This window comes from Kogia breviceps, chromosome 3 (genome assembly GCF_026419965.1).
Source record: "Kogia breviceps isolate mKogBre1 chromosome 3, mKogBre1 haplotype 1, whole genome shotgun sequence".
NCBI lineage: Eukaryota > Metazoa > Chordata > Mammalia > Artiodactyla > Physeteridae > Kogia > Kogia breviceps.
The window spans coordinates 77186561-77201180 of NC_081312.1; the positions used below are offsets into that span (position 1 = coordinate 77186561).

General features: G+C 38.8%; 1 protein-coding gene across 4 annotated transcripts in view; it reads left to right on the forward strand.

The window, feature by feature from the left end:
* The window catches only part of SLC12A6 (solute carrier family 12 member 6), a 92080-nt gene that overhangs the window by 57203 nt on the left and 20257 nt on the right, over positions 1–14620 (forward strand). For all 4 annotated transcript variants that reach the window (XM_067028896.1, XM_059058613.2, XM_067028897.1 and 1 more), the window contains 6 exons: positions 7198–7292; positions 8312–8443; positions 9208–9354; positions 10724–10778; positions 11265–11395; positions 12640–12881. In XM_067028896.1, coding sequence (XP_066884997.1) covers positions 7198–7292; positions 8312–8443; positions 9208–9354; positions 10724–10778; positions 11265–11395; positions 12640–12881 — 802 coding nt within the window. The remainder of the gene's footprint in view (positions 1–7197; positions 7293–8311; positions 8444–9207; positions 9355–10723; positions 10779–11264; positions 11396–12639; positions 12882–14620) is intronic.

A 14620-nucleotide genomic window follows, 5' to 3' on the forward strand; every position in this document is an offset into this window, starting at 1 on the left:
GCATTGGCGGGCGGATTCTTAACCACTGCGCTACCAGGGAAGCCCTCACATGAGAATTTTAAAACCAGAGCTTTTTTTCTGGCAGGCAGCAAAGTATCCTACCTTGGCATTGGTTCCCACAGAGGTTTCTACTCCAGTAAGTTTTGACTCTGTATCTTCCTATCTCTCTAATATTGGGGTCAGCGGTTTGCCCTGTGACTTCAATTCTCTGCTAGATTTAAGAAGATTTGATGATTAGTTTGTTCAGCTTTTTACTGGTTAGGACAGAGTGAAGACTTCTAATCTCTTTACATGCCAGACCAGAGACTGGAAGTTGATGGATATTGCTTTAAGACACTACATTTGTGGTAATTAGTGCCTGCCCACGTCTGGAAGATTCTTGAGGGCAGAGACCATCTTGTTTCATGTTGTAGTCTCACCTTCTAACACAATGCGTCATGCATGGTGGTGTTCAATGGGATTTTATTAAAAGTATGGTTACATATTAAAAAAATAATAAAGGGCTTCCCTAGTGGCGCAGTGGTTAAGAATCCGCCTGCCAATGCAGGAGACACGGGTTCGAGCCCTGGTCCGGGAAGATCCCACATGCCGCGGAGCAACTAAGCCCGTGCGCCGCAACTACTGAGCCTGTGCTCTAGAGCCTGTGAACCACAACTACTGAGCCCACGTGCCACAAGTACTGAAGCCCACACTCCTAGAGCCCGTGCTTCGCAACAAGAGAAGCCACTGCAGCAACTAGAGAAAGACCTTGCACAGCAATGAAGACCCAATAAATAAATAAATAAATAAATAAATAAATAAGGAGTTAAACAGTAGATTAGAAACAGGTGAAGGGTGTTTGTGAACACAAAGAAAACTACACCTAGACGTATCTTAATGAAGCTGCAGGACACCTAAGAAAAGATCTTGAAAGCAGCAGAGAGAAAAAACAGATCATCAAAGGAACAACAGAATGATAGAATACTCAACAAACAGATAACAAAACAAATAATGTCTTAAAGTATTTGCAAAAATTTTATTCTCCTAGAATTGTGTTTAGCAAGACACTGGGATTAAGGGGGAAAATACAGACAATCGTAGTTAACTAAAAGCCAACAATGCTTTTTACCCTGAAACTTGCTCTCAACTCTTGGTTTTCAACTAAGGACAATTTTATCCCCCAAAGGATGTTTGGAAATGTTTAGAGACGTTTTTGATTGTCACTATTGGAGATGCTACTGGCATCTAGTGACTAGAGGCCAAGGATGCCTTTAAACATCCTAAAATGCACTGGACAATCCCCCACAACAGCACTGAGTTTGAGAAACCCTCCTCTAAAGGAATTCTAAAGAGTGTACTTCAAGTAAAAGGAAAATGATCCCAGAAGACTAGTATTCTGAAATGTAACAAAGAATATTGAACAAATGAAATGGTAAATGTGGACCTTGACCCAAGTCAATGTCAGTATGAAGTAATTTCAGTGTCTTATTTGTGTAGTTAAAAAGAAAAAAGGCTCCTGGAAATGTCAGATAGTAATATTATGTAAGTCAGGAGGAGAGAGTTGGAACTGACTAAAAGAGTAGAAATAGAGTCTGGAAACTCCAAGACAGGAGAGACAAGAAATGGAATAAGGGAAAACAAACCAAAAATCCAGAGAGCAAATGAGAATAAATCATAGAGAAAGAATACCAAAGAGAAATAAAAAGATGGTAGAGTTCAGTCTGTATATATCAATTGCTAAGGTTGATAGACTTGACTATTAAAAAGACAAATTGTCAGATATTTTAAAACACAGCTACTTGCTGTTTACAAGAGATCCACCTAAGGCATAAGGACCCAGGAGAAATGGAAAGTTGAGAGACAGAAAACGACATTTAACCAAAAGACAGCTGGTATAGTTATCATTATCTTTTTCCTTCTATTGTCTTAGGATTTGTTCTCCTTTCTAGCCTCTTAAAATAGGTACATAGCTCATATAGTTTTTATTTTTTACTTTGCTAATGTAAAATTTTAAAGCAATGACTTTCCTTTGAAGTGCTACTTTTGTTGCATCATACAAGTTTCAATACGTAGTGTTTTCATTGTTATTCAATTTTTAAGTATTTTAATCTTTGATCCTTGAATTGTTAAGCAGTGTGTGGTTTTTTTAATTTATAAATTTGCAACGTTTTAAAATTTATCTTTTTGTAATTAAATTCTAACTCGTTGTTATACACCAAGATCATGGCTTATATTATACCTGTTTGAAATTTGTTCAGTCTTTAAGATCTAGTACATAATAACTTTCCATATGTAAATTTTCCACATATGTTTGATTAAAATGTATAGTCTCTAATTTTGCATGCAGAATGCTATCTCCATTAAGGCCAGGGTTATTCATTGTGTTATTCAGATTTCTTTACCTTTGCTATTTTGTCTGCTTCATCTATCAATTATTGAGAAAAGTATGCTAAAAATCTCCCTGTGTGATGGTAGATTTATTAATTTCTTGGTATAATTCTGTCCCTTTTGCCTCGAATATTTTGAGGCATGGATGGATTGGTGGGTGAATGAATGGATGGATGGGTAGATGTGGTAGGCAGACTTTTTTGTTTGTTTGTTTGTTTTTTTGGCTGCTCCTTGGCTTGCAGGATCTCAGTTCCCCAACCAGGGATTGAACCCAGGCCACACCAGTGAAAGCGCCAAATCCTAACCACTAGACTGCCAGGGAACTCGCTAGGCAGCCTTTTAGACTGACTCTGTTGATCCTTTCTTCCTGGTATTCATGCCCTGTGTAATCCTCTCTCCTTTGAGTGAGGGCTGGACTTTATGACTCCTTCTAATTATTAGAATATGGCAAAAGTGATGTCACTTTCAAAATGAGATTACAAAAAGACTGTGACATCTGTCTTGTACTCCCTCTTTGGCTCTTTGATGGCTTGCTTTGAGGGAATCCAGCTGCCATGCTATAAGCTGCCCTATGGAAAGTCCCATGTGGCAAGGAACTGAGAAAGGCCCTTGACCAACAGCCTGAAAAAACTGATTCCTGCCAACTATGTAAGTAAGGTTGGACAAAGATCTTCCCCAGGCCTTCCAATGAGACCACAGCCTTGACAGGAGACTGAAGCAGAGGGCCCAGCTAAGCCATGTGCATATTCCTAGCTCCCACTAACTGAGATGATAATTATGTGTTGTTTAAGCCACTAAACTTAAGAGTAATTTGTTACACAGAAAGAGATAACTATAAACAATAGGTGTATGTTTAAAATTTATATACTTTCTTGGTGAATTAAGTCTTCTATTATATGGTTACCCTCTCATCCCTAATAAAGATTTTCTCAAAGAAAAATTTATCTGTTAATAATAAAACTGTGTCAGCTTTATTTTGGTTAGTATTTGCCTGATATATCTCTTCCCTTTACTTTCAGCCTTTGTGTGTGCATATTATGTGGTTTTTTTTGTTTTTTTTTTTTTTTCCTGTACGCGCGCCTCTCACTGTTGTGGCCTCTCCCGTTGCGGAGCACAGGCTCCGGACGCGCAGGCTCAGTGGCCATGACTCACGGGCCCAGCCGCTCCGCGGCATGTGGGATCCTCCCGGACCCGGGCACGAACCCGCTTCCCCTGCATCGGCAGGCGGACTCTCAACCACTGCGCCACCAGGGAGGCCCATATTATGTTTCTTGTAAACACTATATGCCTGGATTTTGTTGTTTAATCCAGTGTGTCAGTCTTCATGTTTTAACTTGTAAATCTTGTCTGTTTGCTTTATTATAATTATTGGTATTATTGATATATTTGAACTATTCTGTCACCCTAAGTTGTGTGCAGTTTTTTCCACTTTTTGTTTCTTTTTTAATCCCTTAGTTAAGAAAAAATGATGTCTATACCCGCCCCCCCCCAATAAAGGAAATAACATTAACACACTCTCACGTCATTCTCTCCCCGGCCCCAGCCCCCATGGTGGTGGTGGTATGTAGAATAGGGCGGTGGCGAAAGGAGGGACTACTCAATAAATGGATTCGGAAGAGCCGTGCATTTGCTAACTACATGATCTGACTTCTTCCTGTCTCTCCAACCACTCTGTCCTTTCCTAGCTCTATTTCAGCCATGTTATCTATTTTGTTTTATGAATCCATTAAGATTGTTTCTGCTTTAGGATCTTTTAAAATTGCTGTCCCTCTGCCTGAAAGGCAGGTTTTTCCTGACCACCCTGTGCCAAGGGTATGCTACAGCCCACTAGCTCGCACCAGCTCATGAGAGCCAATTGCGTGCATCTCTTCCCAAAACCACGTTCAGTGACTTCACATTAGTAGTTTGAAATTAGCATGTGTTAAGTATTTGCACCACAGAAATTGGCAAATACTATAAATCAGTATATATGTTTTTTAATTCTGGAGAGCCTGCTTACCAGCACCCTAAAGATCTTACCGAAAGTTGTCTGTCCTTCCCATCCCCAGTCATAATCTATCCCAGTACATGGTTCATTTTCTTCATGGAACTTATCCCTTTTTTAAAGTTATTTTCTGTCTTCTGTGACTTCAGTAAACGCACAATGAAAGTACAGTCTTTAACTACCTTGTCTACTGTTGTGGTGCCCAACATATGAGAACTTAATACTTATCAAATTAATTGAATAAATGAATTACTCAAAAGTGGTGATAATTTTTAGCTGTGTCATTCTCTTTAGAATTTTCTAGAAGCATTAGAGAGGAAAATAATTGCATTTCTTTTTATGACTTTTTATTATGGGAATTTCCAGAGGTACAGAAAAGTAAATAGAATAGTATAATAAACCTCTGTGAACCCACCACCCAGCTTCAACAATGTTGCAGATCTGTTTTCAAGCCCCCACCAATTTTTTTCCCAGAATATTTTAAAGAAAATTCCAGATGTCATATGATTTTACTTACCCATTTTTTAAAAAACCAGTCCATATTCATATTCCTCTGTTTCCTGATGTTTGGTTTGAGTCAGAATTCTAACAAGTTTCACACCTTGCAATTGATTTGGTATGTCATCTTAAGTCTCTTAATTTATGAATTCGCCTGTTTTCGTTTATGCCATTTATTTGTTGACAAAATCAGATTATTTGTCATGTGGAATCTTCCACATTCTGAATTTGATGACTGCATCTTTCTGGTGATGTTTAATATGTTCCTCCTTTTTTTTTTCTGTGAACTGGTAGTTACATTTAGAGGCTTGGTTAGATTCAGCTTCCATTCTTTGGGTAAGAGTACATCATAAGTTACACAGTGTATTTTTCATTGTATTACATTAGAAGATTGTGTTGTCCCACTTTTGGTGATGTTAAAAGATTGATCAGTGAGTTCCAGGTTGATCAGTGGGTTCCAGATTGATTAGTGGGTTATGCCTCAGCTTTTCACCTAATGGTTTTAGCAACCATTGATATCACTGCCCATAACCATTATTTTATTAGGGGTTGAAAATTGGTGATTTTTTTCTAATTATATCATTCCATCTGCATTTATTTGCCAGAATGTTTCTATAATGAAGAAAATTTCTTTAACTGGTTACTGTGAAATACAGTTGGTACAAGAAAGACAGGATAATTGCTTAATTCTGTACATTTATTATTTTTCAGACTTTTTAAAAAATTTAATTATTTTATTTTATTTTTATTTTATTTTTCAGACTTTGATGTTGTTTCCATAGCAACTCTGCAAAGGGGACTAGTTTTTTTTACATACCATTTTGGATATTTCAAGTACTTGCATTTCAATTCATTGCATTATATATTTTTAATGTTCACATTATCCCATTTTTAGCCAGTGGGAACCCCTTCAGATTGGCTCTTCTGTCCTTTGACATGTCTCAGTTATTTTGATAGCTTGTTGGCTATTTCCCAAGCTCATCTTACATATTTAAGGTTATAGGACTTTAATTTCTTTAATTTTTGTATTGACCTCTGTTTCTTCAATATTTAGAATCTTAGGCTTTGGGGGTTTTTGTTTTTTGGGGGGGCTGCACCACGCAGCATTCGGGATCTTAGTTCTCCAGCCAGGAATCAAGCCCATGTCCCCTACAGTGGAAGCGTGGAGTCTTAACTGGTGTACCACCAGGGAGGTCCCTAAAATCTTAGTTTTTTTTGTGTGTGTGGTACGTGGGCCTCTCACTGTTGTGGCCTCTCCCATTGTGGAGCACAGGCTCCGGACACGCAGGCTCAGCGGCCATGGCTCACGGGCCCAGCCGCTCCGCGGCATGTGGGATCTTCCCGGACCGGGGCACGAACCCGTGTCCCCTACATCGGCAGGCGGATTCTCAACCACTGCGCCACCAGGGAAGCCCTAAAATCTTAGTTTTTAATGAAATTTACCCTATTTTTAAAATTTTCTCTTTCTCTTCTGCCAGACAATTACAACAATGTAACTTTTACAATAAAGAACCAAAGTTAAGAAAGCACTCAAACAGCAGAAACTACTGTTTTAGGGAACCCAGTCTCATTCTTTTTTTTTTTTTCCTCATAGTGGGTTCACCAAATTCTTGTGGGGTGCCTCTTTTAACATAAAAAGATAAGTGGCAAATGTTTGTACAAAAATGTCATTTATAAAAGGTCAGATAGCCCTGAAGGCAGAGGGCTTTTATTGCCGTTATCCACAGCAACAGTGTGGAAAGTAGCCCTTGTCTAGCACAGTGTTGTACACTGAGCAGGTACTCAGTGACTATTTTTTTTTCATCCTAGATTTGGGTGACATTAAGAGTAGGGTCTTTCGGGCTTCCCTGGTGGCGCGGTGGTTGAGAGTCTGCCTGCCGATGCAGGCGACGCGGGTTTGTGCACCGGTCGGGGAAGATCCCACATGCCGCGGAGCGGCTAGGCCCCTGAGCCATGGCCGCTGAGCCTGTGCATCCGGAGCCTGTGCTCCACAATGGGAGAGGCCCCAACAGTGAGAGGCCCGCGTACCGCAAAAAGAAAAAGAAAAAAAAAAAAAAAAAAAGAGTAGGGTCTCTATAGGCTAGGATCTTAAACGAATAGTGTTTCCAGAGGTCTTCATATTGTTAAGAAAAGGAATGACCCATGTTTACTTTTTAGAAATTTGCTTTTGCTCCTGTTCAAGAGGGAGTCACATTCTCCAAGCAATGCTGATTGAGTTCTGCCATTCTCAGATGAAAATCTGAATATGAAAATGGGTTCTGTTATTACAGGGGGAACATGCAGTTATTTGGTGCTGATGCTTCTTCAGTACCAATGAGAAACTAACTTGATTTACTTTTTTTTTCCAGATGATGGACATAAGAAAGCTCGAAATGCTTATCTTAACAATTCCAATTATGAAGAAGGAGATGAATATTTTGATAAAAATTTGGCACTCTTTGAGGTAATATTTGGGAGAAAACTAGGGCAGAGATTTCAGGATCAGAAATTTCAAGATCGCTGTTTTCTACCCCATTTAGTTTTAAAACAGTACAGGTTGGATAATTTAATAACTAACTGTTAAAATACAGTACTTACTATAACTTGTCATTGTAGTTGATTTAATCTATATAATTTAATTATTGCTAATTAATGAATAGCCATTGAGTCAAATTTCTATGAAATAAAGAGGAATGTTGACATCACAGGCATGTAGAGAACCTTGCTGTCTAATTTAACTAGTATTTAAATCTCTGTGTTGTAATAATCTACTAAGTACAGAAGTTTTCAACTCTGTGTTTGGGATGAATGTCATTTACCTTAGAACTACTAACCAAAAATAAGGGTAGGAAGCAGGCTGCTGGATTAAGAGGACCTGAATGTCTCATCTGACTAAGGTAGCATGGACTCTGAGGGGATCTGTGTCCTGATTGTTGAAAGGAGCCTGGTTTAGTCCAGCACTGCATTGTCTTACTTTGGACAATGATTCAAGTGCCACTTTCCTCAGTGTTCCTATTTTTTAAATGATATTTTCTCTTAACTTCCTTCAAGAAAAGGTCTGAGGTGAATATTTGGTTCAGTCACAAAAGTTTTTCATTGACCTGTCCATGCTTGGTGCTATAAATAATAGCTATAAATATTAGTAGACTGTTAGTAGTACTGTAGTTAAAGATTATGTTGTCAGTGTTCTTTATGAGGTTACAGCTGTCTGTAGGGGCCAGTGTGGTTTTGTGTTTTCTGTAAAGTTAAGCTATTAGAAAGAATCATAAAGCTTTTCATTTAAGAATTTTATAAGAATGGGTGTAGCCCTGATTACATATTGTAATATGAGGGGAGAATAAAGTCTCATTGATAAATTTTCTTAAATGTTTACCTGTGAAATTTTTTCTTATTTACTTTGCAGTTTTCTGGTAGAGGGATCATTTTGACACTTTTTCCCAGTGTTCTTCAATGTTTCTTTCTTTCTTATTTCTGGCTCTATAGGAAGAAATGGACACCAGACCAAAGGTGTCTTCTCTCCTCAGCCGCTTGGCCAATTACACTAACCTGACGCAAGGAGCAAAGGAACATGAAGAGGCAGAGAACATCACTGAAGGGAAAAAGAAGCCCACCAAGGTGAGGCCTTGGAATAACAAGGACAAATAAAAAGAGCCCCGTATACAAGAAAGGAGGAAATGTCCAGGGCATCACTCTGTGCTCAAGAACTATTGAACGCTTGGTGTATGCCAGGCACGTGAGGGAGTGAGCTGTGTAATTAGTAGCTGGGAGACAGGCATTCCAGGGATAGGGAATAGCACTTCAAAAGAAGAGTGTCCACACCCATCTAACGATGCCATCTTTCTGTTGTGAAGCTGTTGGGTTTTTCAAAGACCAAATATGTTTTTCTCAACATGAAAATATGGAAGAATATTACAAGTAAGCTTTCTGGTTGTTGAGGAGTAAAACGACCCTCAGATGTATTTTATCAACTACGTTTACCAACTACTATGAAAGATTTATGCCAAATTCTGAAGGAATTCCATCAAATCATTATCTTTTTTTTTTAAAAGAAAAAGCTATTGGCCTGAAGAACAGAAAATTTTAAATTGTTGGGGATGCACTTAAAAGTTTATTTGTGATCAGATGCTTATGTAAAAATATGTAGAGAGCTATGTAAAGTTAAAATGTATATCTCTAGGAATAATAAAACGTATGGTGATAAACATTTGTTAAGATGGAGATTTTATATGTGCCTATTTAAAAATACTGCTTAGACGTATCATCTCTGCTTTGCAATTAAAATGATAGGGTACAAGTTTTTATATAAAAGTAAAGCGATGAATCATCTCTTCTAGATGACTACCTGATTTTTTTTCTTTTGTCAACATCTTTCTTTCCAGACCCCCCAAATGGGTACTTTCATGGGTGTTTACCTTCCATGTCTACAAAATATTTTTGGAGTGATCCTGTTTCTACGCCTTACATGGGTGGTGGGCACAGCTGGAGTTCTGCAGGCCTTTGCAATTGTCCTTATCTGCTGCTGCTGTGTAAGTCCTGAGTTGGCCCCTGAAGATCACCTGGAACATTGCAAGAGCTCAAGAGTATCATGCTTCACCTATTTGGGCATAAAAGAAAGAATACGTACTGGGGAAAGACTCAGGATCTCAACAGGGGAGATCATTTTGATAATAAAATCTAAAGGATTTTTGGTTATTTAGTGTCAGTTATTCACTGCTTATATCTGTAATATGATGTACTCAAAATTACAAGGAAACACTTCTGTAGGAAGTAGAATATACAGTCCCTGACTTCAAAAAATCCAGAATACAAACCATTTGAACTCGATAACACTAGTGTTGTGACAGAAAATATGTTAGAAAATGTGATGTGCTACTCCAGTGTGGTACCAGTAAACATAGCTGGTTGTTGTTTGGGGGTAAGAGGTATTCGTTTTGTTTTGCAGTCTCATCTGTTCTCCCTTCCCCAGAAATTGGGGTGTTCTTTCCAGTTCTTCTCTCCATTATACTGAGAACGTTCTGGTCTTCCTTTAATTTAAACTCCTCTTATCTGTGTATCCCAGCCACATCTCTCAATTTTATTGTAAGTTGATTATTATAAAATTTTTATTTTATTATTAAGCCATCTACGGACCTCTTTTATTACTCTCACCATTATGCACTCCCTGTGCTCAGCTGAGTGCCATGTAAAGCAGGGTAAGCGGACATAGTCCATGTCATTGATAACTTAATGTTACCACCATTTTTTTTCCCCATTTCTTAGTCTTGAAACTTCAGGGCCGTATTTGGCTCCTTGATTGCCCCTCATATCTCATCAGCTTTCAAGGCCAGTCAGGTCTCCCTCTGAAATCTCTTGTGTTCAATGCTGTCTTTATATTCCCACTTCTACCACTGCAGTCCTTACCTCTCACTGAACTACCACAATAGCCTACTAACAAGTCACTCTGCCTCCATCTACTTCCTATCTTCAGTCCATTCTGTACTCTGCTGCTCTCAGGTAATGTTTTTAAAATACAGTTCTCATGATTTCAGAAGTCTTCAATGGTTCCCCTTCTTACTGAATATTGTTATTGTAGCCAGTCTTTAGTCAGTTTCCAATCTGTTTACCAAGTTTTTAACTAGGAGACCAGGCTGAGATCAGTGATTCTTAATAGCACCTAACCTACCGATTACAAGGTAGGGACGTTTTAACAGAGTACTCAAGATACCAGTAGTGTGACTAGTGTAGTGTGTTGAAGCACATCTCATTTGTATACCATTTGGTATGACAGGCAACTCCCTCCGTAAAAGTAGGTAGAATTAAATATTCGATAAGTGCTCTGAGGTCCACAGATGGGAAAGTAGTACAGAAATGTCGTCTTTATACAGTAACGGTCTTCTCCTTTCTCTTTCTTTACAGACAATGTTGACTGCTATCTCCATGAGTGCCATTGCCACTAATGGAGTGGTGCCAGGTCAGTAGCTAAGGCTGGATTTCAGGGATTGTCATTGATTACTGTATGTTTCTGCTATAAATTCAGAGGTGCAAACTTCCAAGGAACAGAATACTATTTAGTTAGTGGCCACAGGCACTAACACTATCTGACTTCAGAATACCTTCTTTTAAAAATCTCTGTATGTTTTAAGCTAGAATCCATAATTTCTACTGCATTCTTAGCTTCTTTTAGTTAGAATATAGATTTTATTCAGCCATCTCATGCCTGTAGTAAATATCCTCTGATATTTTTCTAAGTAATACTGACAAATTGTGCTGATTTATTTGGAACATTAGATGTGCAGTATGTAGGTTTCATCTTTTACTCCCTACCAGGAAATCTAGTTTTTATCATATTCAGGGTTTTCAAACAGCCTGAAACATTTATCCTTTTTTACGACTTGTTTACATTCCTGCTACTTACATACTTTTTTTTATCCTGTTCACCTTCTGTTTTGCCTTTTAGCTGGGGGCTCATACTTTATGATTTCCCGAGCACTGGGCCCAGAGTTTGGTGGGGCTGTTGGCCTCTGCTTTTATCTTGGTACCACATTTGCAGCAGCCATGTATATCCTTGGTGCCATTGAAATTTTTCTGGTGAGTAATGATTTAATTGTGGTCTAAAGTATAGAAAAGATATAGGGCTTCCCTGCTGGCGCAGTGGTTGAGAGTCCGCCTGCCGATGCAGGGGACACGGGTTCGTGCCCCGGTCCGGGAAGATCCCACATGCCGCGGAGCAGCTGGGCCCGTGAGCCATGGCCTCTGAGCCTGCGCGTCTGGAGCCTGTGCTCCGCAACAGGAGAGGCCGCAACAGTGAGAGGCCCGCGTACCACAAAAAAAAAAAAAAAAAAAAAAAAAAAAAAAAAAAAAGAAAATATATAGATTTGGATTTATTTTGCCATTGGATATCAAAGCTTCTGAGAAATCAGCTACAGGAATCAATCAAGTGATTGACTGTTAACCTGTTATTGACCTCCTACTGTGAATGTGAGTCAGAAAGCTTGAGGGTATCTTTTGCCTGCCTACTCCTTCCCCTCCACCCAATCACCAGCACCCTGCCACCTCAACCAAAAAGTTAAAGTCTCAGAGGCAAGACTTGGGCTAGTGGGGGAAAAGTAAAAGAAAGTTTATCTCTTTTGATGTTTTTATCCCAATGAAACAAAATGTTTTTCATTTATTTATTCACTAGGATGTATTTCTTACTATTTAAAGTAATGATAGCAGAAGTAGGACTCAAGATAATCATTACAATTATTTTGTATAACACTTTAAATAAATTATTAACACATTCCTTGTTTCTCCATTTGGGAGTGTATGTATTCAGAATGGCACATAGACTTTATTTTATTTATTTATTTATTTTTAAATTTTTGGCTGTGTTGAGTCTTTGTTGCAGTGCACGGGCTTCTCGTTGTGGTGGCTTCTCTTGTTGCGGAGTACGGGCTCTAGGCACGTGGGCTTCAGTAGTTGTGCCACGTGAGCTCAGTAGTTGTGGCTCTTGAGCTCTAGAGTGCAGGCTCAGTAGTTGTGGTGCACAGGCTTAGTTGCTCTGCAGCATGTGGGATCTTCCCAGACCAGGGCTTGAACTCATGTCCCCTGTATTAGCAGGCGGATTCTTAACCACTGCACCACCAGGGAAGCCCTGGCATGTAGACTTTAAAAAAAAATTCATGATGTCCCATTTCTGTAGGCATTTTAGATTGAAATATGAATTAGGCTATGTCTCTAGTCATTTTCTGTCTCAGTTTTGCTTTCTTTCATGAAAGCAAATTCAAACTACAACAGCCCTTTTATTTGATTATTCTGAAATTACCTTATTTTCTACTTCTTTTGCCTAACAGGTGTATATTGTCCCCCGAGCTGCCATCTTTCATAGTGATGATGCACTCAAGGAGTCAGCAGCCATGCTAAATAACATGCGTGTCTATGGCACAGCCTTCTTGGTCCTCATGGTATTGGTGGTATTCATCGGTGTACGCTATGTGAACAAGTTTGCCTCACTCTTTCTGGCCTGTGTCATTGTGTCCATCTTGGCCATCTATGCTGGAGCCATCAAGTCTTCATTTGCCCCTCCACACTTCCCGTACGTGTCTCTCTGACTAGCCATCGTTATTTGGTAGTCATTAACAGTATCTGGTGATGTGATCATTTCAAGTCAGAATTTCACAGTTTATGAGATTTCCCTCTTGGATAAGCCCAGTTAGCATCTGTGCGGGAAGCCTCCCAGCAAATTGTGTTGTGCTGATCCTCTTCCTTGTGTCCCAGGTATACAACTGGCAGCCGTGGCCGTCATTTGGATATAGATAGTGGGTTTTTCAAAACCTCCTGATAATGATTATGCATATTTGAACTATTCATAAAGGCCTTTTCAAACAGCATAGTTTTGCCAGCAACCTTTATAAAGTATTTAAGGTTAGATTCCTTTTATTGATGAAGAATCAAGAGATCAAGGAAACCTAGATTCCTACCTAAATGTTTATAATTAAATTTTTTGTTCTGCTGTTAGTACAGTAATGGACTTTCTAGTCATAAAATAAAGGGAAATAAATGTCACATCTTTTGCATATATATCTTTCTATATATATATTACATACCATAAGTAGTACAGGTACCTTAAGGTATATTTTTTGAAGTAGAAATGGATTTGTACAGATGCGTGTTTTCCATTTGACTAGTGGCATAGGGACTAGACTTCACTGAGTGTTGTTTGTCACCGTATTACAGTGACTGTCTTTGAAGAGTCACCCTGATCACTCAGGGATCAAACTCATCAGTCTTATGTTGATTTAACCTGATTACAGAAAAATAGATTTTTGAAGATGAAAAAACAGGTCCATAGAGGTTAAATGACCTGCCCCAAAGTTCATAATTGGCAGAGCAAGAAAATGGACCCTGTGATTTCCTGCTTCCCAGTTCAGTGTTTCTTTTGCTGGCTAAATGATGTCAGTAATAGATTCCATCATAAATTTTCAGTGTGCTTGTCTAGGGGCTGCCAAGCAACTGAAGACCCATTTGAGTCATAAAAGTACTGAAGGCTACATTCTGCCTATATCTTAACTTGGAAAATTCCATTTTGCCTCAAGTTCTCCTTTGATGCTTTTCCTCTTTTTTTGGTGGGCAAAAGTTCATGATGTGTGGTATTTTCATTAAAATGTTTCAGCAGAACAAGCCAAAAAACCTAGAGGAATGCATGAAACAGTACTGGGAAATGTTGAGAGTTGTTGAAGCTGAGTAATGGGTACATGGCTTATTGCATATGTATGCTATCATTTTGCAGATTTGAAAAGTTGCTATTTTCCTCCCGAGAGGTATTTTTAACTGTAGGTGTATTATTCTTTTATTCATATTTATATCTCTGGGTTAATGAAAAAAATAAAATCAACAGTTTGTATCTGTATTATCCTTAACTACCCTCACCCCTACTGGGTCTAAGCTTAAGTTCAAAAACAGTTTTTTATTAGGCCATAGACGGATGGCCTAATTCTAGCCAAGCTGTCTTCCTTGAAACAGTCGCCAGAAGCTCTGACCTTTAGCATAACATTTTCAAGGGAGTTGTTATGAACATAAGGCTTTTTCTTAGGCCAAAAAGAAAGGGGTGGATATTTGTGTGTGTGTGTGTGTGTGTGTGTATGTGTATGTGTATGTGTGTATGGAAGAAGAACAAATGGACTCTAAGATTCTTTTAAGACCTAACAATTGGTTAATAACCTAAAAATTCTGTAAGATGACTCAGCATAGCGTCTTCAGACAGTTCTATTTGAATTCTGCCACTACTACCTACCACCTGTATGACCTCGGGCAGACTCCTTTTTCTCCCTAAAC